At 36.2% G+C, this 25487-nt stretch overlaps 5 protein-coding genes across 5 annotated transcripts; 2 read left to right on the top strand and 3 right to left on the bottom strand.

Annotated features, from left to right (window-relative positions):
- Positions 1–3897: 3897 nt before the first annotated feature.
- LOC126720548 (uncharacterized) lies at positions 3898–4936 on the bottom strand. The gene has a single exon (XM_050423070.1). It carries the CDS (start codon positions 4890–4892, stop codon positions 4014–4016), a length of 879 nt encoding a protein of 292 aa, XP_050279027.1. The 5' UTR covers positions 4893–4936; the 3' UTR covers positions 3898–4013.
- Positions 4937–6133: 1197 nt separating this feature from the next.
- LOC126721343 (uncharacterized) lies at positions 6134–12598 on the bottom strand. Its single transcript, XM_050424386.1, has 2 exons — positions 11851–12598; positions 6134–6223 (listed from the first exon to the last, which is right to left on the bottom strand). Exons 1-2 carry the CDS (start codon positions 12544–12546, stop codon positions 6134–6136), a joined length of 786 nt encoding a protein of 261 aa, XP_050280343.1. The 5' UTR covers positions 12547–12598.
- A 1693-nt stretch (positions 12599–14291) lies between these two features.
- On the bottom strand, positions 14292–15361 carry LOC126724365 (uncharacterized). The gene has a single exon (XM_050428934.1). It carries the CDS (start codon positions 15314–15316, stop codon positions 14438–14440), a length of 879 nt encoding a protein of 292 aa, XP_050284891.1. The 5' UTR covers positions 15317–15361; the 3' UTR covers positions 14292–14437.
- Positions 15362–19841: 4480 nt separating this feature from the next.
- On the top strand, positions 19842–20922 carry LOC126724364 (uncharacterized). Its single transcript, XM_050428933.1, has one exon. It carries the CDS (start codon positions 19890–19892, stop codon positions 20769–20771), a length of 882 nt encoding a protein of 293 aa, XP_050284890.1. The 5' UTR covers positions 19842–19889; the 3' UTR covers positions 20772–20922.
- A 2259-nt stretch (positions 20923–23181) lies between these two features.
- On the top strand, positions 23182–24369 carry LOC126721342 (uncharacterized). The gene is made up of 3 exons (XM_050424385.1): positions 23182–23220; positions 23526–23906; positions 23947–24369. The coding sequence occupies exons 1-3, from the start codon at positions 23182–23184 to the stop codon at positions 24367–24369; spliced, it is 843 nt and encodes a 280-aa protein (XP_050280342.1).
- The last annotated feature ends 1118 nt before the right edge of the window (positions 24370–25487 follow it).

Here is a 25487-nt window from a genome sequence, read left to right as displayed (position 1 = left end):
GGAGGAGTAGGTTTTGGATACCAATTTTTTGTAAAAGACATGGGTTTGGAGTTCCCAACAAATCTTTTAATTTCTGGGAAATCATTATCAAAGATTCTTTTTGCAGGAACAGAAGAAACAGAAGAAACAGTATCAGAATCTGTGTTTTCGTCAGAAATAATTTCTTTTTTGGAAATAGTGAGAGCAGTTGGAGTTCTTGTAGAAGTACTAGTGCCTTCAGATTTAATCTTTAGATTAGAAAGCATTTTGTCAACAATTTCAAGAGTCTTGGACTGAGAAGTTTTAAACATAACTTTTTCTCTTTGACTGGGTAAATCAATCAAAGGTTTCTCAGTTTTAACAGGAACAGGTCTTTCAGAAACAGAAACAGATTTTTCAACAAATATTTCTTCAATACGGTCAAGCTGTTGACCAATAATATGCAAAGATTGATTAGTAAAATTGTTTTGTTCAATAAGGCTAACAATGAGAGTTTGATCATCAGCAATTTTGAAAGGAGAGGCCTTCACTTCCTCTTTTTATATGTGTGTGAGTCTCTCTTCTAATGACTTGAATCTTGCCTCTTGACTCCCATATTCTACAAATACTTATACTCGATCGTAGAGTGACCATCGTGGCAGGGGTACTGTATTATTTCTAACGAAACTGCACTTTGGTCCACATGCAACAGCTTCTATCTTAGGGTCTGTTTGGGAACTGCTTGTTTTACTGAAATTGAAAACTTTTTGCTGAAAGTACTATAGATAAAGGTAAAAATTAATTGAAATAGTTCAATAAAACCTATAAATAGTATCAAAAAGTGCAGTGAGATCCATGAATAGTAACAAAAATAAGCTTAATAGTAAAATAATTTTTATTTTTCATTTCAATCCGAACGGAGGCTTAAATCATACACACACGTCTAACTGTAAACGCTAGTATTTAATTGGTCAATCAATGTGATTGTCACATCATTTTTGTGCCATAGGCAGGCATGATCAGCATATTGGGCCGATTCATTAAAAACAGGGGTTGTCGCTACAGTCAGGATTTTTAATTGCTTAAGCACACGAAATTCAAGTAAACCACGTAAGTCTCCGTGATTTTAGACGTGTATTAATCATTTTATTTGAGACCATCGGAATATTGACAGTTGATGCCTTGTTTTCCTTTACTGTTTTTATGTTCATCAATTCCCTAATGTGGTCCTAAAACAGGTTCACTCCCTGCATTCTCTAAATGCAGTGTTATATGTTGAGCAGAAATTGGAACCCATAGGCTGGATTGCGACAACATTCTAAGGCACCAAATTAAAATTTCAATGGCTCAAACCACCTTCTTCTATTAATTCATTTCACAAGTTCTAATGGATTGTATTTTATTTATATTTATATATATATATATATATATATATATATATTATCAAATTTTGTACTATAGACCTGAGATTTGAAATTTTACGAGTTATTTTGTGAGACCAATATCTTAGAATTTATAGAAGTTGAACAATTCTTGCACTAGAAATGAATACCCTTGGGCCATGAAATAGAATTCAATAGTGACACGAGCAAAAATTTGTTGAAGGCAGTGAATTGACTTAGAAGTAGAAGAGCAAATATATATTCAGTTTTTCACTAGTATATATACAAAAAGAGATGGTCTATCAACCTTTACAGATTTACAGACAAAAATGGATGCCCATGATGAATTCAGGACTAGTGGTTGAGGTTGTTGAGAAAGGAAACTCGGGTCTTGACTAGACACCTAGACAAACATTCAAGCACCTCTTCCACATCTTGAATTCTGGACTCCAACTTCCCCATCCAGTTCTGCACATTCTGAACATGGATGGAGTAATCAACTTTGCTTGTCTTGTGACTAATGAGAGTTTGTAGTGCTGCAACTACCTTCTCAAATTCATTTGCATCTGTTTCTTCACCCTCACATGCTATTCTCTTGGGGTGCACCAACTTCGAAACTACAAACCAGCCACTTGATTTTGATAGTAACTTTGGTCCAGCTATAAAGGTCAAGAGTGATTCAAAGACCATGACAGTTACAGCTTGTAGCTCTTTTAACATGCTAACAATGGCTAGATCTTCATTTTTCTTAGAGTTCAACTTAGTTTGCATGCCCTTTAAGGCCTTCTGCATTGCCTTTTTTACCACCTTCCTAGAGGCCAAGTATTTTTCAACTTCCCTTCCAAGCTCCAATTTACTGCCGTGTCTTCTGCGCAGGGTTGATTGAAGTTCACGTGTGCATTCCTTTGTTTGCAACAATGCATCCCTTACGATACCACACACATCCACGAGCCTGAGAGATCCATCCAACAGCTCATTAAACCATTTCCGATTTTGCTCTTGGGCTAAGGCCTGCGCAAAAGGTAACTGGAGCAAGTTTTCAACACAGTCATGCAAATCTTGAAGCCCAATTAGTTTCTGGCTTAATGATGTTGAAGATGAAGAGGTTGCTTCAGAACATCTCAATCTTCTCAATTGTTCATTGAATTCTGATATGAGCGGGTGTGCTCTGGTGGGAAAGCTGTTAAGAGCGAAAATGGTGATGGGAGGTTTAGTTGACACGAGAGTCAGCCATGTTTACCTAACACAAAAAAGATGTGTCGCTGTTGAATGTACAATTTTGCGTATCAATTTGCTTTGCTTTAGTTAGCATCTTCTCAATATATATGATGGGGTGAGGTGGACATAAGGAATCTCAATATTTTCAAATATCAATGAGTTGTAACATTATTTTGATCTGGATCTAGACACTCTTTTAGCGTTGTCTATGAAGTGTCTCCCTCTTGCCAGCTCCCCAACCCAATATCAAATTATTTTAAGCTTCTAAATTACAAGAGCATCTTTGCAGAAGATTGTACACATTGAATTGGACAATTATCTACAAGATAGACAATGCTTAAGAAGCATTGAATCAGCTCTCCAACTCACTATTGCAGCAATGTTTTTGCAATGTCTCATCTTACCATCTCTCCAACTCATATTCAATCATATTTAAATTCAAAAATCACAAGTGCATCTTCTTAAATTTAATTAAAATATACGATATAAAAAAGGACAAGAAAAGGCAATAGCCATTATATCCAGCCTACACGCCTGCCTTTCAAGCAGATGTTAGTATGTACCCCTCATGCACACATAAATATTATTAATTACCAGTTTAATGCAATGAAAAATAGTGTTTATTACAATCATACAGCAATCCTAAAATCTGAAATTTTTCTTCAGTGTATAAAGTGTTGGTCATCCTGGTACTACTTGTTTCCTATAGATTTTTAATTATAAATACCTGTATCAAATTCTTCCATACTCTTTGTTTGGCCTGAATATTATCATGCTTACAAATATCATGGTCTCTGTTATTTCTAATGAAACTATAATTTCATCCACATTTAGCTGCAGTGTTCAGTACTCGTATATTTTTACCTTGTTGGAGCTTCTACATACCTTCTCTTTGTCCACATGCAACAAAAGCTATCGAAAATCACACATAAAGCTTAATGATTTAATTGGTAAATCAGTGTGATTGTTACATCATTTCTGTGCACCAGGCAGGCAAGATCTGCATATGCAACTTCTCCATTTCTGTTCATAATGTAGACAATTTAATTGGCTGATATATCTACAGTCAGGATTTTTAATTGCTTATGCACAGAAATTCAAGTAAACCATATGAGTCTCAATTATTTTAGATGTGTATTACTATCTCAATTATTTTAGATGTGAATTACTATATTTTTATTACCAAATTTTGTACAGTTGACTTGAGATTTTAAATTTTACGAGGTACCAATATCTTAGAAATCATAAAGATTGAACAGATCTTGAACTAGAAATGAATTCTTTGGAATATAATTCAATGGTGACACAGGAAAATCTTCGATAGAGGTAGTGAATTGACAAAGAAGTAGAAGAGAAAATATATGTGTTTTTCATTTGTGTATTTGTACAAAAAGAGAGAGCCTATCAACTTCTAAAAATTTACAGCCAAAAATGTATGCCAAGATAATTTCTGGGCTAGTGGTTGAGGATATTTAGAAAAGAAACTCGGGTCTTGACTAGACGCCTTGACAAACATTCAAGCGCTTCATCAACATCTTGAATGCTTGACTCCAACTTCCCCATCCAATTCTGCGCATTCTGAACATGGATGGAGTAATCACATTTGCTTGTCTTGTGACTAACGAGAGTTTGTAATGCTGCATCTTCCTTCTCAAAGTCATTTGCATCTGTTTCTTCACCCTCACATGCTATTCTCTTGGGGTGCACCAGCTTGGAAACTACAAACCAGCCGCTTGATTTTGATTGTAACTTAGATCCAGCTATGAAGGTCAAGAGTGATTCAAAAACCGAAATAGTTACAGCCTCTAGCTCTTTTAACAAGCTAACAATGGCTAGATCTTCATTTTTCTTAGAGTTCAACTTAGTTTGCATGCCCTTCAAGGCCTTCTGCATTGCCTTTTTTACCACCTTCCTAGAGGCCAAGTATTTTTCAACCTCCCTTGCAAGCTCAATTTTACTGCCATGTCTTCTGCGCAGGGTTGATTGAAGTTCACGTGTGCATCCCTTTGTTTGCAACAATGCATCCCTTGCAATACCACACACATCCACGAGCCTGAGAGATCCATCCAGCAGCTCATTAAACCAATTCTGATTCTGCTCTTGGGCTAAGGCTTGTGCAAAAGGTAACAGGAGCAAGTTATCAACACAGTCATGCAAATCTTGAAGCCCAATTATCTTCTGGCTTAATGATGTTGATGATGAAGAGGTTACTTCAGAACATCTCAATCTGTTCAATTGGTTGTTGAATTCTGAAATGAGCGGGTGTGATCTAGTGGGAAAGCTGTTAGAGCGAAAATGGTGATGGGAAGTTTCGTTGACACGAGAATCAGCCATGTTTAACTAAAACAAGAAAGACGTTTCTCTGTTGAATGTACAATTTTGTGTATCAATTTGCTTTGCTTTAGTTAGCTTCTTCTAAATATATATGATGGGGTGAGTTGGACATAAGGAATCTCAATATTTTCAAATATCAATGAGTTGTAACATTATTTTGATCTGGATCTAAACACTCCTTCAGCGTTGTCTATGCAGTGTCTCCCCATTGCCAGCTTCCCAACTCAATATCAAATTATTTTAAGAGTCTAAATTACAGGAGCATCTTTGCAGAAGATAACACTATACATTGAATTGGACAATTATCTATAAGATAGTCAACAAATAACAAGCATTGAACCAAGTCTCCAACTCACTATTGCAGCAATGTTTTTGCAATGTCTCCTCTCACCAGCTCACATTCAATCATATTTAAATTCAAAAATCACAAGAGCATCTTCATAAATTTGTTAAAATATACGATATAACGAAGGACAAGAAAAGGCAATAGCCATTATATCCAGCCTACACGCCTACCTTTCAGGCAGTTAGTAGTCTGTACCCCTCGTGCGCACATAAATATCATTAAATTACCAGTTTCATGCAATGAAAAATAATGTTTATTACAATCAGACAGTAATTCCTAAAATCTGGAAAATTTTTCTTCAGTGTGTAAAGTGTTGGTCAACCTGGTACTACTTGCTTCCTGCAGATTCTTAATTATAAATACACATATCAAATTCTTCCATACTCTTTGTTTTGCCTGATTATTATCATGCTTACAAGATGGAGTATGTCATGGTCTCTGTTAAATCTAATGAAACTATAATTGCTTCCACATTTAGCTGCAGTGTTCAGTAATATCTTTACCTAGTTGGAGCTTCTACAGACCTTCTCTTTGTCCGCATGCAACAAAAGTTATCGAAAATCACACATAAAGCTTAATGATTTAATTGGTTAATCAGTGTGATTGTTACATCATTTTTGTGCCATTGGGGCAAGATCTGCATATGTGACTTCTCCATTTCTACTCATATTGTAGACAATTTTATTGTCTGATTCATTAAAAACATGGGTTGTCCCTACAGTCAGGATTTTTAATTGATTAAGCACAGAAATTCAAGTAAACCATATGAGTCTCAATTATTTTAGATGTGTATTAATAAATTTATTTGAGACAAAAAAAAAATATTGACAGCTCAGATGTCATCTTTTCCTTTTCTGTTTTTATATCAATTCCCTAAAATGGAGGAGCTTGGTCCTCAACCAGATTCATGCCCTGCAATCTCTAAAAGCTCAGTATTATATGCAGAGTAAAAATTGGAACCTGCAGGCTGGATTGTGAAAACATTCTAAGGCACCAAATTTAAAATGTAATGATTCAAACCACCTCCTTTTGTTAATTGATTTCACAAGTTTTATGGATTGAGCTACTGAGATGATATTTACTATATTTTTATTACCAAATTTTGAACAGTTGACTTGAGATTTTAAATTTTATGAGGTTTTGTGGGAACGATATCCTAGAATTTATAATGATTGAACCATTCTTGAACTAGAAATGAATACTTTGATAGAGGCAAGTATTTGATAGAGGCAGTGAATTGACTTAGAAGTAGAAGAGAAAATATATATGTTTTTCATTTCTATATTTGTACAAAACGAGAAGGCCTATCATCTTGTAAAAATTTACAGCCAAAAATGGATGCCCATGATAATTTGGGGCTAGTGGTTGAGGATATTGAGAAAGGAAACTCGGGTCTTGACTAGACGCCTTGACAAAAATTCAAGCGCCTCATCAACATCTTGAATGCTTGACTCCAACTTCCCCATCCAATTCTGCGCATTCTGAACATGGATGGAGTAATCACATTTGCTTGTCTTGTGACTAACGAGAGTTTGTAATGCTGCATCTGTTGAAGTGGGCCATGTGTGGCTTGAATTGCCACAAGCCCACGTCCTATTTAAGTTAGTCCTTCTTTGACCGAATCTCACAAGGATTAGCAATTCCAAAAAGGCAGCCGACCTTGACAAATATATATATATATATATATATATATATCATATTTGAAGTGTAGCCGTGAGATTAAAAGAGAGAAATCCTAATTAACCTAGTGAGCAAGCCGCATGAGAGAAAATAGAGAAAAGAGAGGCAGTCAGCTTCTATTCTTATTTTTTTCTGTGAGAGAGTGCTAGGGTGTAATTGGGATTTGGGTTTCTTGAGAGTGTTCTTGTGCACTATTGTATTCTCCCTGATAATAGTGAAATCCCTGCAACTCCGTGGACGTAGGCAAATTGCCGAACCACGTAAATATTGTCTTGTGCGTGTGATTATTTTTCTTTGGCGTTTGTTTTCTCTATTTATTTTGTTTCTCACAGGTTGGGATTTTTGGTTAAATTCCCTACAACTGGTATCAGAGCCTAGGGTTAGGTTTAAGTGAGAGCAATGGCAGAGGAAGCAGGAAAGGCGTCTGGAATAGAAAAGTTTGATGGCATAGATTTTGCGTATTGGAGGATGCAGATTGAGGATTACCTTTATGGGAGGAAATTGCATCAACCGCTTCTAGGGGAAAAACCTGAGGCTATGAAGGCTGAGGAATGGGCTCTTCTTGACAGACAGGTACTAGGAGTTATCAGGTTAACTCTGTCTAGGTCTGTTGCACACAATGTTGTAAAGGAGAAGACCACAGCAGATCTGATGAAAGCTTTGTCTGGTATGTATGAAAAGCCGTCAGCAAACAATAAGGTGCACTTGATGAAGAAACTGTTCAATCTGAAGATGGCAGAGAATGCATCAGTAGCACAACATCTGAATGAATTTAACACTATCACAAATCAATTGTCGTCTGTAGAAATTGACTTTGATGATGAGATCCGTGCACTGATCGTTTTGGCTTCTTTGCCAAACAGTTGGGAGGCAATGAGGATGGCAGTAAGCAATTCTACAGGAAAGGAAAAACTCAAGTACAATGATATACGAGATTTAATTCTGGCTGAGGAAATTCGCAGGAGAGATGCAGGTGAAACCTCAGGATCTGGTTCTGCCCTAAACCTTGAGACAAGAGGCAGAGGTAATAACAAAAATTCAAATCGGGGCAGATCAAAATCCAGAAATTCTAATCGGAACAGAAGTAAATCTAGATCAGGCCAACAAGTACAATGCTGGAATTGTGGGAAAACAGGTCACTTTAGGAATCAATGCAAAAGTCCTAAGAAGAAGAATGAAGATGATTCTGCTAATGCTGTAACAGAAGAGGTACAGGATGCATTACTTCTTGCAGTAGACAGTCCACTTGATGATTGGGTTTTGGATTCAGGAGCTTCGTTTCATACCACTCCACACCGAGAAATCATACAGAATTATGTTGCAGGTGATTTTGGTAAGGTGTATTTGGCTGATGGTTCAGCCTTGGATGTTGTGGGTATGGGAGATGTTCGAATATTGTTGCCCAATGGGTCTGTTTGGTTACTGGAGAAGATTCGACATATTCCTGACCTAAGGAGGAATCTGATTTCTGTTGGACAACTTGATGATGAAGGACATGCAATACTATTTGTTGGTGGTACTTGGAAGGTTACAAAGGGAGCTAGGGTATTGGCTCGTGGAAAGAAAACTGGTACTCTGTACATGACCTCAAGTCCAAGAGACACAATTGCAGTTGCTGATGCAAGTACTGATACAAGCCTATGGCACCGCAGACTTGGTCACATGAGTGAGAAAGGGATGAAGATGCTGCTGTCAAAAGGAAAACTACCAGAATTGAAGTCCATTGATTTTGACATGTGTGAAAGTTGCATCTTAGGAAAGCAGAAAAAGGTGAGCTTCTTGAAAACTGGCAGGACACCGAAGGCTGGAAAATTGGAGTTAGTACACACTGATTTGTGGGGGCCTTCTCCGGTTGCATCCCTTGGAGGTTCAAGGTACTACATCACTTTCATTGATGACTCAAGTAGAAAGGTATGGGTTTATTTTCTGAAAAATAAATCAGATGTATTTGAAACCTTTAAGAAGTGGAAGGCCATGGTTGAGACAGAAACAGGTTTGAAAGTAAAATGTTTGAGGTCAGATAATGGAGGAGAGTACATAGATGGAGGGTTCAGTGAGTATTGTGCTGCACAGGGAATTAGAATGGAGAAGACCATTCCTGGGACACCACAGCAGAATGGTGTGGCTGAGCGCATGAATAGAACTCTCAATGAGCGTGCTAGGAGTATGAGGTTGCATGCTGGACTACCAAAAACTTTTTGGGCTGATGCTGTTAGCACTGCAGCTTACCTGATAAACCGAGGACCTTCAGTTCCCATGGAGTTCAGACTTCCTGAGGAGGTTTGGAGCGGTAAAGAGGTAAAGTTTTCACACTTAAAAGTTTTTGGTTGTGTTTCCTATGTTCATATTGATTCTGATGCTCGTAGTAAACTTGATGCAAAGTCTAAAATATGTTTTTTCATTGGCTATGGTGATGAGAAATTTGGCTATAGGTTTTGGGATGAACAAAACAGGAAAATCATCAGAAGTAGAAATGTGATATTTAATGAACAGGTTATGTACAAGGACAGGTCAACTGTAGTGTCAGATATTACAGGGATAGATCAAAAGAAATCTGAGTTTGTCAACTTAGATGAATTGACTGAAGGTACTGTCCAGAAAAGGGGTGAAGAAGATAAAGAGAATGTAAATTCACAGGTAGATCTGAGTACACCTGTAGCTGAAGTCCGCAGATCTTCCAGGAACATTAGACCTCCACAGCGTTATTCACCCACTTTAAATTATCTCCTATTGACTGATGGTGGTGAGCCAGAGTGTTATGATGAAGCCTTGCAAGATGAAAACTCAAGCAAGTGGGAGTTAGCCATGAAGGATGAGATGGATTCCTTGTTGGGGAATCAAACATGGGAACTGACTGAATTGCCAGTAGGAAAGAAGGCTTTGCACAACAAGTGGGTATACAGAATAAAGAATGAACATGATGGTAGCAAACGTTACAAGGCCAGATTAGTTGTTAAAGGGTTCCAGCAGAAGGAAGGCATTGACTACACAGAGATATTTTCTCCAGTTGTGAAGATGTCAACAATCAGACTAGTACTGGGAATGGTGGCTGCAGAAAACTTACATCTTGAGCAGTTAGATGTGAAGACAGCATTCCTTCATGGTGACTTGGAGGAAGACCTTTACATGATTCAGCCAGAAGGGTTCATTGCTCAAGGACAAGAGAATTTAGTATGCAAATTGAGAAAGAGCTTGTATGGCCTAAAACAAGCTCCTAGACAGTGGTACAAGAAATTTGACAGTTTTATGCACAGAATTGGGTTCAAGAGATGTGAAGCTGATCACTGTTGCTATGTTAAGTTTTTTGACAATTCTTACATCATATTACTGTTGTATGTGGATGATATGCTTATTGCAGGGTCTAGCATTGAGGAGATTAATAATCTGAAGAAGCAATTGTCCAAACAGTTTGCAATGAAGGATTTGGGAGCTGCAAAGCAAATCCTTGGTATGAGAATCATTAGAGACAAGGCTAATGGTACATTGAAGCTTTCACAGTCAGAGTATGTGAAGAAAGTTCTCAGCAGGTTCAACATGAATGAAGCCAAACCAGTGAGCACACCGTTGGGTAGTCATTTCAAACTAAGCAAAGAACAATCACCGAAGACAGAAGAAGAAAGGGACCACATGAGCAAGGTGCCCTATGCCTCAGCTATTGGCAGCTTGATGTATGCTATGGTGTGTACAAGGCCAGACATTGCACATGCAGTGGGAGTTGTGAGCAGATTCATGAGTAGGCCTGGAAAGCAGCATTGGGAGGCAGTCAAGTGGATTCTGAGATATCTGAAGGGTTCATCAGATACATGTCTTTGTTTCACAGGTGCAAGTTTGAAACTGCAGGGTTATGTAGATGCTGATTTTGCTGGTGATATTGATAGTAGAAAGAGTACTACTGGGTTTGTTTTTACTCTGGGTGGTACAGTTATATCATGGGCTTCAAATCTACAGAAGATTGTTACTTTGTCTAGTACAGAAGCTGAGTATGTTGCAGCAACTGAAGCTGGAAAGGAGATGATTTGGCTACATGGTTTCTTAGATGAATTGGGTAAGAAGCAGGAGATGGGCATTCTACACAGTGACAGTCAGAGTGCAATCTTTCTTGCCAAAAATTCAGCTTTTCATTCAAAGTCGAAGCACATACAAACAAAATACCACTTTATCCGTTACCTTGTTGAAGATAAACTGGTAATGCTTGAGAAGATTTGTGGATCTAAGAACCCGGCAGACATGTTGACTAAGGGTGTTACTATTGAGAAGTTGAAGCTGTGCGCAGCTTCAATTGGTCTTCTAGCTTGAGGACAGGAGGATGAGTTGCAGGGATGAAGGACTATGTTATGGAGGATTGTGGCTGATGTTTGCAGCTTGTGAGCCCTTAAGGGCTAAGGTGGAGCTGATGGAGGAGTTTGCTTGTGTAGCTTGATCAATTCAAGCCAAGGTGGAGATTTGTTGAAGTGGGCCATGTGTGGCTTGAATTGCCACAAGCCCACGTCCTATTTAAGTTAGTCCTTCTTTGACCGAATCTCACAAGGATTAGCAATTCCAAAAAGGCAGCCGACCTTGACAAATATATATATATATATATATATATCATATTTGAAGTGTAGCCGTGAGATTAAAAGAGAGAAATCCTAATTAACCTAGTGAGCAAGCCGCATGAGAGAAAATAGAGAAAAGAGAGGCAGTCAGCTTCTATTCTTATTTTTTTCTGTGAGAGAGTGCTAGGGTGTAATTGGGATTTGGGTTTCTTGAGAGTGTTCTTGTGCACTATTGTATTCTCCCTGATAATAGTGAAATCCCTGCAACTCCGTGGACGTAGGCAAATTGCCGAACCACGTAAATATTGTCTTGTGCGTGTGATTATTTTTCTTTGGCGTTTGTTTTCTCTATTTATTTTGTTTCTCACAGGTTGGGATTTTTGGTTAAATTCCCTACAGCATCTTCCTTCTCAAAGTCATTTGCATCTGTTTCTTCACCCTCACATGCTATTCTCTTGGGGTGCACCAGCTTGGAAACTACAAACCAGCCGCTTGATTTTGATTGTAACTTAGATCCAACTATGAAGGTCAAGAGTGATTCAAAAACCAAAATAGTTACAGCCTCTAGCTCTTTTAACAAGCTAACAATGGCTAGATCTTCATTTTTCTTAGAGTTCAACTTAGTTTGCATGCCCTTCAAGGCCTTCTGCATTGCCTTTTTTACCACCTTCCTAGAGGCCAAGTATTTTTCAACCTCCCTTGCAAGCTCCATTTTACTGCCATGTCTTCTGCGCAGGGTTGATTGAAGTTCATGTGTGGATTCCTTTGTTTGCAACAATGCATCCCTTGCTACACCACACACATCCAAGAGCCTGAGACATCCATCCAACAGCTCATTAAACCAATTCTGATTCTGCTCTTGGGATAAGGATTGTGCAAAAGGCAACAGGAGTAAGTAATCAACAGAGTCATGTAAATTTTGAAGCCCAATTAGTTTCTGGCTTAATGATGTTGATGATGAAGAGGTTGCTTCAGAATATCTCAATCTGCTCAATTGGTTGTTGAATTCTGAAATGAGCAGGTGTGCTCTAGTGGGAAAGCTGATGGAGCGAAAATGGTGAAGGGAGGTTTGGTTGATAGGAGAGACAGCCATGTTTGCCTAAAACAGGAAAGACTTCTTGCAGTTGAATGTACATTCTTGTATAGCAATTTTTCTTTGCTTTGCTTTAGTTAGCATCTTCTCAATATATATGATGGAGTGAGGTGGATATAAGGAATTACATTATTTTCAAATATCAATGAGTTGTGACATGATTTTGATCTGGAGCTAGACACTCTCTCAGCATTGTCTACGCAGTGTCTCCCTCTCTCCAGTTTCCCAACTCAATGTCCAATTATTTTATGCTTCTTAACTTACAGAAGCATCTTTGTATAAGATAAAACAACATATTGAATTGGAAAATGATTGATAAAATATGATGTTATTAAATTCCAATTGAAGTTTGAAGACCTAATGTTTGATTAATAATTATGCCACCAATGATTCTATAAGAAGCTGGGAAATGAGCTTATGGGAGACAATATTGCAGTGCCACATGGTTCAACCTTTCGCTATTCAATAGTACTACGCAACTTACTGAATCATAGCTGCTGGAAACCATAAGGATTCATATATTTCTTAAAATATAAGTAAGCATTAGAATTTCAAAAGAAATGTATATGCATATGTTTGCAATTATGGTAAATAACTAACATAGCACTATTTTAAAAATCTATGAAATGCTGAGGGGAATTTAATGGATATCACAGACAAGGCAACCTGATTGTAATTAATTTGACACATATCACACAGTTACAGTAATTTTATAATACATGTGTGGACGAGTGACATAACAATCTTGTCTCCCAGAAACTCAGGCTGAGCTATTGTTAGAATGGATTATGCTCATTTCTTATTAGAGAACATATTGCTGATACTGCATATATGTTGAATAATTTAGATATCAATGCTAAACTTTTATGTCATGAAGGGAAGTACTCGTGTGATTTTATAAGCTAAATCACATACACCTGTATATGCTAGTATAATGCTTAATGATATCATTGGCTATACTATGTGATTGTTAATTGATTGTTGTGCCATGGGCAGGCATGATCTGCATATGCGACTTCTCCATTTCTGTTCATAATGTAGAAACTTTTATTAGGCTGATTCATTAATAACATGGGTTGTCTCTCAAAGAGAGACAGTCAGAATTATAAATTTCTTAAGCATACAAAATTCAAGTAAACCATGTGAATCTCAATGATTTAGATGTGTTTTAATCAAATTATTTGACACACAGTATTTACCTCTCTTGTTTCTTGTTTTTCTTTTCTGTTTTTCCGTTCAACTCTGTAAGTGGAGGAGCTTGGTCCTTAACGAGATTTAAGCCCTGTATCCTCTAAATGCACAGCGTATATCAAGAAGAAACTGGAAATTTGGAACCCATAGGTTAAAATGTAAAACAGTCTGAGGCACCAAATTTAAATTTCAGTGGCTCAAACCTCCTCCTACTATTATTTATTTAACAAGGTCTAATGGATTCAACTAGTGAGATGATCATTTACTATATTTTTATAACCAAATTTAGTAGAGGGCTTGAGACTTAAAATTTTACGCGGTATTTTGTGAGATCCAATATCTTAGAATTTATTAAAATTGAACCATTCTTGTGCTAGGAATGAACACTCCTGGAATAAAATTCAAAAGTGATAGTAGCAAATATTTCTGAAAGACAGTGAATTGACTTAGATGTAGAAGACAAAATATATGTGTATTTCATTTGTTTATGTGTGCCAAAAGAGAAGGTCTATCATGTTGTACAAATTTACAGACAAAATTGATGCCCATGATGATTTCTGAGCTAGTGGAAGACAGTGAATTGACTTTGATGTAGAAGACAAAATATATGTGTATTTCATTCGTTTATGTGTACAAAAAGAGAAGGTCTATCATGTGTACAAATTTACAGACAAAATTGATGCCCATGATGATTTCTGGGCTAGTGGTTGAGGATGTTGAGAAAGGAAACTCGGGTTTTGACTAGACGCCTAGACAGACATTCAAGCACCTCTTCAACATCTTCAATGCTTGACTCCAACTTCCCCATCCAGTTCTGCACATTCTGAACAAGAATGGAGTAATCGGATTTGCTTGTCTTGTGACTAATGAGAGATTGTAATGCCACAACTGCCTTGTCAAATTCATCTGCATCTGTTTCTTCATCCTCACAGACTACTTTTTTCGGGTGCAATAGCTTGGAAACCACAAACCAACCGTTTGATTTGGATTGCAACTTTGGTCCAGCTATGAAGGTCAATAGTGATTCAAAGACCATGACAGTTACAGTTTCTAGCTCTTTTAACATGCTAACCATGGCTAGATCTTCATTTTTCTTAGAGTTCAACTTAGTTTGCATGCCCTTTAAGGCCTTTTGCATTGCCTTTTTTACTACCTTCCTTGAGGCCAAGTATTTTTCAATCTCCCTTGCAAGCTCCATTTTATTGCCATGTCTTCTACGCAGGGTTGATTGAAGTTCACGTGTGCATTCCTTTGTTTTCAATAATGCATCCCTTGCAATACCACACACGTCCAAGAGCTTGAGAGATCCATCCAATAGCTCATTAAACCATTTCTGGTGCTGCTCTTGAGCTAAGACTTGTGTGCAAGGCAACAGGAGCAAGTTTTCAACACAGTCATGCAAATCTTGAAGGCCAATGAGTTTCTGGCTTAATGATGCTGATGATGAAGAGGTTGTTTCAGAACCTCTCACTCTGCTCAATTGGTCATTGAATTCTGAAATGAGCGGGTGTGCTCTTGTGGGGAAACTGTTGGAGCGAAAATGGTGAAGTGAGGTTTGGTTGACAGGAGAGGCAGCCATTTTTACCTAAAACAAGAAAGACGTCTTGCAGTTGAATGTACAATTCTGTGTATCAATTTGCTTTGATTTAGTTAACATCTTCTCAATATATATGGTGGGGGTGAGGTGGACATAACATAAGGAATCTCATTATTTTTATATATCAATGAGCTGTAACATGGTTTTGATTTGGATCTAGACACTCTCTCAGCATTGTTTATGCAGTGTCTCCCCTCTTGTCAGCTTCCCAGCTCAATATCAATTATTTTAAGCTTCTAAACTCACAGGATCATCTTTTAAGAAGATAACACTACATATTGAATTGGACAATGATCAATATGATATGCAACAGCAACATTCACGCCATCTCTTCTGGTACAACAAAGGGCAAAGCTCCTCTATCCTGTTTGGCCTGCCTGCCTTGCCGGGAACCATAGAGCTACAACACTACACTTAATAAATTATTAGTGATGTTCATGCTTATACGTGGTATGGCTTCCTCAGTTATTATTGTTTCTACTAATTAAATATTGTTATTATAGTTTTAGCAATATTTTGAGTTGCACGCATTGCATGATCCTCTTGAAGTTGAATGATAAATTAACAATTCTTGTTATAAACATGCTTAAAATGAAGATGGTAAAGACTTAATCCAATCTTAAATTCATTGTTGTCCTTTTTGTCCCTTTCTCACTATCACAATATATGCAGCTTTTCTACAAAGTAGAGACCAGTGGGGAGCGAACTTTAATTTGTATTTCCCCTTTTTTGGTAAGGCCAGCAACTTGGTAAATAATCATCAGTGCTTTTTCTGTTGCAGTCATGCCTGGAATAACTTTATATATTTGTAGAATCTATGATCACTAGTCCAAATCTGTTACTTTTTGTTGGGGAGACTCCAATTGAGGCCAACTTCCAAACAATAACACTTTTTGGATACAATAGTTTGATCACGATCATATTTGCTACCCCATGATTTGTTTGTTATTTCCATGTTCTGCATATTATTAGCACTCGTCATTCAAGGTTTTTTTTTTTTTTTTTTTTTTTTTTGGAGCCAAATAAGTTAGGAGTATTTTGTCATGGTTAATGCAATATATTGAATACTACTTTAGGTACATTTTGTATATGCCACCTTACACTAGTGCACTAGAGGAAATGTATAAACAAAAAAATTTATAACGGTGTTGATTTGCTCATAAGTATGCTAAGTTAGACATAAAAGATGATTCCAATGTTGTCCAATAGTGGAGACATCCACATGAAGCAACAATATTTAACATGGTTTGGCCATAGTGGCATCTCTAGGAATTTTTTCTAAGGTGATCATTTTAAAAGACTTAAATTATACAAAATCTAATAAAAAAGAGAATTTGGATATATTGACATCACAAAACACACACAAATATATGAAGTTTTACAATTTCCTTCTATAAAAATGATGATTCAACTCAACTTTAATTTTTTGTTGTTGCAATATTTTTGTTGTGTGCAGAACATTAATCTATTAACAATTTAACTCAACTCAAATTCTTTGTTGTGTCAACGACATTATTTTTTGTTGTTACTTAACATTTTGGTCTTTGTAATTTATAATTGTGTTTACGCTTATTGGTCTTTGTAATTGTCCAATTGCCTTTACTATTTTATTTATTAACTAGCATAACATTTTCGGAGTGCCAACCACGTGTCTTTGTCTTTTAAAGCTCTCTCTTTCTCTCAAAATTGTTTTTTAACTTTTAAGTGGTAAGTTTGTTGTTGGACATTTCCCCCCCTAAGATTTAAGATAAGCAAACTAATAATTTTTGTTATTGCACTTGCTTTTTTTTTTTCATATTTTAGATAAATAAAATTTGTTGTTGGGCTTCTTCTTTTTTTTTTTTGGGTTTAAATAGGTCATGGATACTATTAAGGGATGCCAAGTTTTAATTTTGTTGGGCTTAATTACCTAAATCAACCACCTAAAAACTTTTAGGGTGTTGATTTTCTTTTTAGGGTATTCATTTTTTATTTATAACAGACAAAGGAAAAATATTTCAAAAATAATGCATATAAATTTATTTATTTTTCAATGTCAAGGTGTTCATTTGAATACCGTCACATAATGTGGAGCTGTCACTGTTAAGCCCACTCCATGTCTACATCCACATGCAATGTCAACCAATATCTACTATCAACGATATGGATTACAATCATTCTTAATCAAACCTCATAACACTCACAACTCACACAAACACTCACGAACTTCACTAATATAAACAAAACCTCTCACAAACTTCACACACTAAAAATCACAATACCGAAGCCTCGATGAACCCAATAACTCTCTCACACTCACAAAACAAACAAAAGCTATTTTTCTTGGACAAAATCTACCAAACCCTTTACAACAATGTCTATTTATAAGGCTTCAATCCTATTTTTTGATGGACAAGGAATACATATAATTACTTCTTCAACGAGAGAACATTTTTCCTTCTATATAAAGGAGAATCCTTGTCTTCCACACCAAGGAAAAAACATTTCCTTCCATGCCAAGGACACCCAAATCAAATCATTCAGGAATTTGAGACAATTTCTAACATTCAAAAATAACATAATTTCATATAAAAATTTTCTAAGAAATTTATGAAGATGCAGTGGATCCATATGTGGTTTTAGGATGTTCATATGGAACACTCTAATTTTCCTTTAAAATGTTGAAATCTTGACTCTTTTTTCTCCAACAATGTTCATCATCACAATCATAGAGATCTTTTAAGGCCATACTCTATAAACAATTTTTATCAAGAAGTTAGCAGGTGAGGGCTAGGGAGTAGGTTGAATGAATGAGAATGAAGATTAGGCTCCATAAGATGCTATTTTCTCAGGGAAGACCTTAGACTTCAATGTATAACTTAGTCCAAAAATTTATCTGTATTTACTCAAGTTTGCTTAATATGCATTAGCTGTGAGGTTGACATTTGGAATCATCTGGTCAGCTATTAATGAGTCCTAACATGATTTTGATATAGGTCTAACTGTTGTGCCTGCCAATGTTTGCTCAATGTCTCCCCCAACTCAAAATTACCAAACAATACCCATTACAAATGGATCCGGTTTCAAATTATATTGGAGTTATTCAAGTTTTTTTAAATATCTTAAGATGGACATATTAAGTTTCCCAATAAATTGTAATCGTAGTTAGAAGACCTAATGTTTGATAAATAATTATGCCACAAATGATGCTAGATATGAAGCTGGGAAATGAGTTTATAGGAGACAAGATCGCAGTGCCACCTTGGTGCTAAGATATTAGTGCTATTTAATTCTAGAAAACAATTACAGACAGATCAGAAGTTGCAAAAATTATTGAGAGAGAGATGCTCCATTTTATGCTGGTGTATCCCTATATGGAAGACAATACCGAATTGTAACTTATGCTAACTTGTTAACCCTTCACAGATTGAAGAGTTGGTTAAGTGCTATGAAGAGAAACACCCCTGGATGAAAGGTGGGTTTGTCAGCAAGAAAAGGGCCATTTTTTATGGATAATTTTATTTTAAAAATTATTTGGTGAAGGAACATTGCTTTAAACTTAATTAGCAAAATGGCCTTTTCTAAAGCTCATCTTTCAAAGAGACGAGTTCAATTCAATAAAAGAGTTCCACCTATGTTATGTTATGTTGGCATGGGTAGCGTGACATGACCATTTTCATGTTTGAGTGGAACTCGTTTTTCCTAAAGACAAGTACACTTGGATGCACATCTAGTCAGCGTACCAAAAACATGGCTGCAAGAAAAGCCTTTCACCATTTTCCTTTTTATTATGATAACCACCAACTAATTACTGTCCAACCTTTCATGCATATGTTTGCAATTACTATAAATAATTAACATAACAAGATTTTATTTTCTTAATCCAAGATAAAAATCGTACTCTAACATAATCTAATTGTATATGTGTGTGAAATTCCCTTTTAAAAACTTAAACCCCAACCCTTGTCTCTCACCCCCACAAAAATGTGTACTTATAGACTAACCATTACGCTAAAAGTGTGCAGTGGTCATAGCAAAATTTTGAAAACACTATGAAATGCTAAAGAAAATTGAATGGATGATGAAAATGACAACACAACCTGATTGTGATTAATGTAACACCTATTGCACAGTTATGGTAATTTAATGATGCAAGTGCGCACGAGTGACACAGCCATCATGTCTCCGAGAGAAACTCAGGTTGAGCTATTGTTGGAATGGCTAATGCTTATCTTTTATGGGAGAAGATGGTGCTGATACCCCACGTGTGTTGAATATTTTACATATCATTGCACAATATTTCATGTCATTAACATGTGATTTTATGAGTAAAATATACTTGGTAATGAGTTGTGAAGCTGGTGGTGGGGAGACATTGCAAATACATGGAGATAGCTTTTAGATCCAAATCAAAAACATGTGATATTCATCGAGATTCGAAGAGAAAGAGATTCCTTTTGTCTCCCTTACTTTGTGATATATATAACCAGTAGATGTCAAGGGAAGAAAGGCAAACCTTTAGACTGAATTGAACATTCAACTCCAAAGCAGTCTTTTTTCTGACCTGAAAAAAGAAATGGCTTCCTCTCCTTTAAACCAAAAATCCAATTACCAAGCTCGTTCTATTAGCTTACCCTCCAAACCACACCCTCTCATTGTACAATGCAATGAGCACTTGTGCAGATTAGGTGCTTCTGATGCTTCCTCTTCAACATCATCATCCTTAAGCAGCAAACTAAGTTGCCTTCAGGATTTGCATGAATGTGTTGAAAAGTTGCTTCAGTTGCCATTAACTCAGCAAGCCATTGTGCAAGAGCACAATGACAAATGGGTAGAAGAGCTTTTGGATGGATCACTCAGGCTCTTGGACGTGTGTACCGCAGCCAAGGATGCCTTGATACATACAAAAGAATGTGCACGTGAACTTCAATCAATTATTCGTAGAAGACGAGGAGGAGAAATGGAGCTTGAAAGGGAGGTTCAGAAATATTTGATGTCTAGGAAGGTTGTCAAGAAGGCAGCCCAGAAGGCCTTAAAGGGTATGGAAAGAAAGTGTGCTGAAAAGAACCATGAGAATCTAGTCATGGTTAGCACATTGAGAGAAATAGAAGCAGCCACCCTTGATGTGTTTGAATCCTTGTTGTCCTACGTAGCCGGCCCAAGGTCGCGATCAAAATCAAGCAACTGGTCCTTGGTGTTCAAGTTGGTACACCCCAAAAGAGTAGCATGTGAGAATGAAGAAACAGATAAATCTGAACTAGAAAAGGTGGATGCTGCATTGAACTCTATCACTGGTCAGACAAGTAGCAAATCTGATTACAATGTGCATGTTGAGAATGTTCAGAGCTCCCTGGGGCAATTGGAACCGATTGTTCAAGATCTTGAAGAAGGACTTGAGAGCCTTTTCAGGCGCCTAATCAGAACCAGAGTTTCACTTCTCAATATCTTCAACCACTAGACAGATTGATCATGATGCTTATCCATCTATTTTTGTTATTAATTATCAAAAAGAAGGAAAAGCTGTAGTTATCCACACTTGTACATTGATATGTGTATTGTCTATTCAGATCCAAACTAAATATACTCTTTTAGAGAAATTTTCTTTGCTACACTACTTCTTTACAATCTTTCTCACTATTTATTTTTTATTGCGAAGCATGGAAACAAAATCTCTATAATGTGCATTTTCTGATTCTCCAAAGTGCTAGGTATCTTGCATAAAATCATCTATCGAAAAAACTGACAATATATGAAAAGGATATCTACATCAAATGACCCCATTAGTCAATTAGCTACACTTGTCAAAAGGTAGAAATTATGAGACAAATAATGTGATTGGAATCTTAATCATGTGAAAATTTTATCAATCCACGGATTCAAGTTAATTTTAGATTACACTTTAAATCTGATATCAGCAAGGTATGACCCAAATTCAAGCTGACTCAGCAGGTCAAAAGAGTTGGACCCGAAAAATGAATCATTTGAGAGTGAGGACAATTTGTGGTGTAAACTAACATGAAAACTGAGTCAGTTCTTTGAGTCAAATGTGCCACATGAGGATTTTATGCATTTAAATTGATACAAGAGCTGTCAAGATTCCAATTGTCTCAAAGGAGATAATTGAAGATTGATTCATAATTAATAAGATTCACATGGTAGCAAGACAGATTTTTTAAGTTTTTTTTATTAGTATGCATAAGCCATGTTCCTGCATTATAGACGCCATATTCGCATCTCTTGCCAGATCCTGGCACAACACTCATCACAATTTGGCAGACAATAATAACATGCAACAACAGCAACAACCAAGCTACTCCCGAAACTTTGAGGTCAATTATGAATCTTCAACATACTAATTGGAGTTGGCCACATGTATTTTTTTTCCCATTGTTCTATATTGAAGTCTTAATTAATATTGTAGTGGCAGTGCAGACAAAGGAGAAACAGAAAGTAAATGATGAAGGCCTTCAGAAACTGCGTGCTTATCTTTGTAAAGGTACAAATTAAATAAACAATACTATGTTGAACAACATATGAAAATTTTTATGGTACTTATGTGCTCAATCAGACAACAAAACAGAAATAGCAGGACATTATATAAGCAATGCTGACCTTTTCAAAAAAAGAAATAATAATATAAGCAATGCTGACTTGTGAGACTACCAGAAAGGTCAAGAATAAGAAGCTTCACCACATGTTCATTACTGATGTAAAATGTTGCATTAAAAACAGTGAGAATGAAAGTTTGCACCAATGGCTTGAACCTCTTGTCTGTCAAAGTGGTACACACTTGCAGATAGCAAGTATCATACTAGTTTATGTTGTTGAAAATTAAGGGTGATTCCAGATGTATCACTCTTAACTTATCTTACAAAAGTGGCCCCTAGTAATTCTTGAGCTGATGTCTTGACTTTCTTCCACAATGTCTTCCAAAACAATTTTGTGATCTTTAGAGGTGAATTTGGCCAGCTTCAAAGTTGTTTCTGATGATTTTTTACATAGTTTGAAGCAGTCACTTTCAAGGTGTTTGAACTAAAGGTTTTTAAGTTTTTAAATCCAAGAACTGGTTGATCTTGTTATGAAAGGTGCTGGTACTAGCCAGAAATTGTGAAAACTAAGTCAAAAAGGGGTCTTATATCTGAACTTTTAATTGCAGATATATATGATTAATTCACCCCAAGCATAACTAGAATGTCTAATTTCATAATTCTTGTTCTTGATATTCAAACTCTTCATGGTAATTCATTAGTCTGATTGGCAAGAGCTGGTATATTCTATAGCCTACAGCTAGGCTGCCAGCGTAATTTGTTTTTACAAAAGCTTCACTCCTTGTTGAATAAATTCTTATTCATCCAAAAAAAAAAAAAAAGAGAGAGATAAAAGAAAATGACTTGAGTGTGTTAGGCATTAGCTTATAAGCTCAGTTTTTAGCTTATAACTTCTATTTACAACTTTTTGAAACCTCACTTTTTCCTGCTTTTTCTCACATTTTCAATTTTTTTCAAAATACAAGTATAATTTAACATACGTTCAGCAAAAAAATTTCAGCAAAAAGCTAGATAAGCAATTCTCAAACGGACACAATCATATGCCAGGAGAACCATGCAAATGCATTGTAATTTACATCAGAGGCAAAAAGTCATATATCTTAATAATTAGATGTTTTTTCTTTTAAAATTTCTTTCAATAAGATTTAGAAAGATGAAATGATCCAAAAATTAATCATAGTCACACTATCTAACAAATGAAATCACCTGAACAGAACCACATGAGCATGTTAAATTGTTTTCTCTCCACTGGCAGATCAGCCACGTGCAATTATTTTCTGGCAGAGAAAAAAAAAAATTACATAACACACACGACTGAGAATGGCTGTTGCCTTGCCTTTCCTCGTTATAGAGCGAATGGTATTGAGTCAATGATCCTTGTGTGCTACTGGCACTACCTTCTGTAAAGATTCTTTGTCATTTCACAATTCAGAATAATTGAGCAATGAGTTGGAGAGCTAGTTGGAGGTTGGGAGTGGGGAGACAAGTATCAACATTGTCTCGGTTTTTTATAGATCCAAACAGCAGTTTTATCACCTTTGGTCACCATCTTGAGAAGTAGAGATTCCTCATGTCTTCATGACCCCATAATAAATAGTCAGCAGATGCAGGGAAGATAGCCAGAATTATTTGTACATTCAACTCTACACATTCTCAAACCTGAGGAAGAAAACATAGCCACCCACCATGCTCGCTCTAAAAGCTTTCCCTCGGAGCCACACCCACTTATTCCACAAATAGTTGAGTATTTATGCAGACTGAAGACTTCTGAAGCTACCTCATCATCATCAATATGCCACAAACTAAGTGACCTTCAGGACTTGCATGATTGCCTTGATAAGTTGCTTCTATTACCCCTAACTCAACAAGCATTCATCCAAGACCATCATAGGAAATGGTTTGATCAGCTGTTGGATGTTTGTAGCATTGCTAAGGATGCCTTGTTGGAAATGAAGACAGGCATACATGAACTTCAATCAACTATGCGCAGAAGACAAGGAGGTGAAACAAGGCTAGCTAGGGAGGTTGGGAAATACTTTACCACATGAAAGGTGGTCATAAAGGTAGTCCAGAAGGCCCTAAAAGGCATGGAAAGTAATTCCATATATTGACAAAAACCATGAGACTCAGGCTATCATTAGCACATTGAGAGAAGTAGAAACAGTCAACTCCGCTGTCCTTGAACCCGTGTTAACCTTTATAGCCGGAAAAAGGCTGCAATCAAATTTGAGCAACTGGTCTTTGGTCTCCAAGCTGGTGCATCCTAAAAGAGTAGCATCCAAGGGTGAAGAAAAAAATGTTAATGAACTTGAAAAGGTAGACGCCGCATTGGAGTCACTCATCGGTCACAAGAAAAGCAAATCCGATTGCTTGATGAATGTGGAGAGTGTACAAAACTGGTTGGGAAAATTGGAGTCAAGCATTCAAGACCTTGAAGAAGGGATTGAGAACCACTTAAGATGCCTACTCAAAACCAGAGTTTCCCTTATCAACATCATCAATCGCTAATCCAGAAGATCATGATTCAGTATCATGGTTTCTATTTTTGCTTTTCACTAACAGGAGAAAAAAAAAAAAAAATGGTGAGACCTATAGATTCTCTAGTTATACTAGTACATGAAAGTGATACGTATGGAATTCTCTTCGGATTCAAAATCAATATACTCTTCTATACAAGTCTGCTTCACTAGTATCTTTCAGGAGCTTTTACTTTTACCTTTTTTTTAAAAAAAAATTGGCTATGTACGTGCATCTATAAATTAATCCAATATGAACAAATCTATATACTTATATTTATATATTACTAAAAGCTAACGTATAGCGTTTAATGTTACTGTGCTCACATTGAGCCACATCAACATCCACGTCATTATCCTTTTTCTTTTTAATTTTCCTATAATTGTTTTTTAACACTTACTTTTTTTAAATAATTGCACTTTCTCTAACCTTTCTTATACATTTACCTTTTCATTTCTCCACTACCCTCAACCTTAATATCACTTTTCATCTTTCTTTATTTTGTCTCTTCATTTTTCCCTCCCTTACCTTTTCATCTCCCTACTACCCTCAACCTTAATGTCACTATTTATCTTTTCATTCATTTTTATTTATTTTGTCTCTTCATATTCACACCATCTTCTATAAATTTGTTATTCTCTCTTCCATTCTTTGCATAGTTTTCCATCACAAAAAGGTTGTCTCTCCCTCTCTCTCTCTCTCTCTCTCTCACACACACAAAATAATTTTTGGAGTTTTTTTTTTTTTTTTTTTCTTGCATCTCTACTAAAGTTGATAAATTTTTGTGTTTGTTATAACTCTACGTTGGGTTGGTATAATTTAGTTTTGTGTTGTAAGTTTTGTTTTTTTTTTTTTTTTGTTCTCTTTTATTATTAAATATTATACTATTGCGTAATAAAAAAATTAATCTATATTCTATATATTACTAAAAGCTAAAGCATAGCGTTTAATGTTACTGTGCTCATGTTGAGCCACATTAGCATCCACAACATTATCCTTTTTCTTTTCAATTTTCCTATAATTGTTTTTTAACATTTACTTTTTTTTTTAATAATTTCACTTTCTCTAACCTTTCTCACTCATTTACCTTTTCATCTCCCCACTACCCT

Source organism: Quercus robur, chromosome 4 (assembly GCF_932294415.1).
Source record: "Quercus robur chromosome 4, dhQueRobu3.1, whole genome shotgun sequence".
Lineage (NCBI taxonomy): Eukaryota > Viridiplantae > Streptophyta > Magnoliopsida > Fagales > Fagaceae > Quercus > Quercus robur.
Note: the sequence above shows the minus strand (reverse complement) of the source record. Positions and strands in the feature narration are given on the sequence as shown.

Bases quoted from the DNA above. Each gene is read 5' to 3' on its own strand.
- LOC126724364 (XM_050428933.1), top strand. From the start codon at position 19,890: ATGGCTTCCTCTCCTTTAAACCAAAAATCCAATTACCAAGCTCGTTCT.
- LOC126724365 (XM_050428934.1), bottom strand. From the start codon at position 15,316: ATGGCTGCCTCTCCTGTCAACCAAACCTCACTTCACCATTTTCGCTCC.
- LOC126721343 (XM_050424386.1), bottom strand. From the start codon at position 12,546: ATGGCTGTCTCTCCTATCAACCAAACCTCCCTTCACCATTTTCGCTCC. The intron at 6,224-11,850 runs GTAGGGAATTTA...TTGGTGCCTTAG, and splicing joins ACTTTGAGAAGGAAGATGCT to AATGTTTTCACAATCCAGCC.
- LOC126720548 (XM_050423070.1), bottom strand. From the start codon at position 4,892: ATGGCTGATTCTCGTGTCAACGAAACTTCCCATCACCATTTTCGCTCT.
- LOC126721342 (XM_050424385.1), top strand. From the start codon at position 23,182: ATGGCTGTTGCCTTGCCTTTCCTCGTTATAGAGCGAATG. The intron at 23,221-23,525 runs GTATTGAGTCAA...CTCAAACCTGAG, and splicing joins TCCTCGTTATAGAGCGAATG to GAAGAAAACATAGCCACCCA. The intron at 23,907-23,946 runs TGAAAGGTGGTC...AGGCCCTAAAAG, and splicing joins TTGGGAAATACTTTACCACA to GCATGGAAAGTAATTCCATA.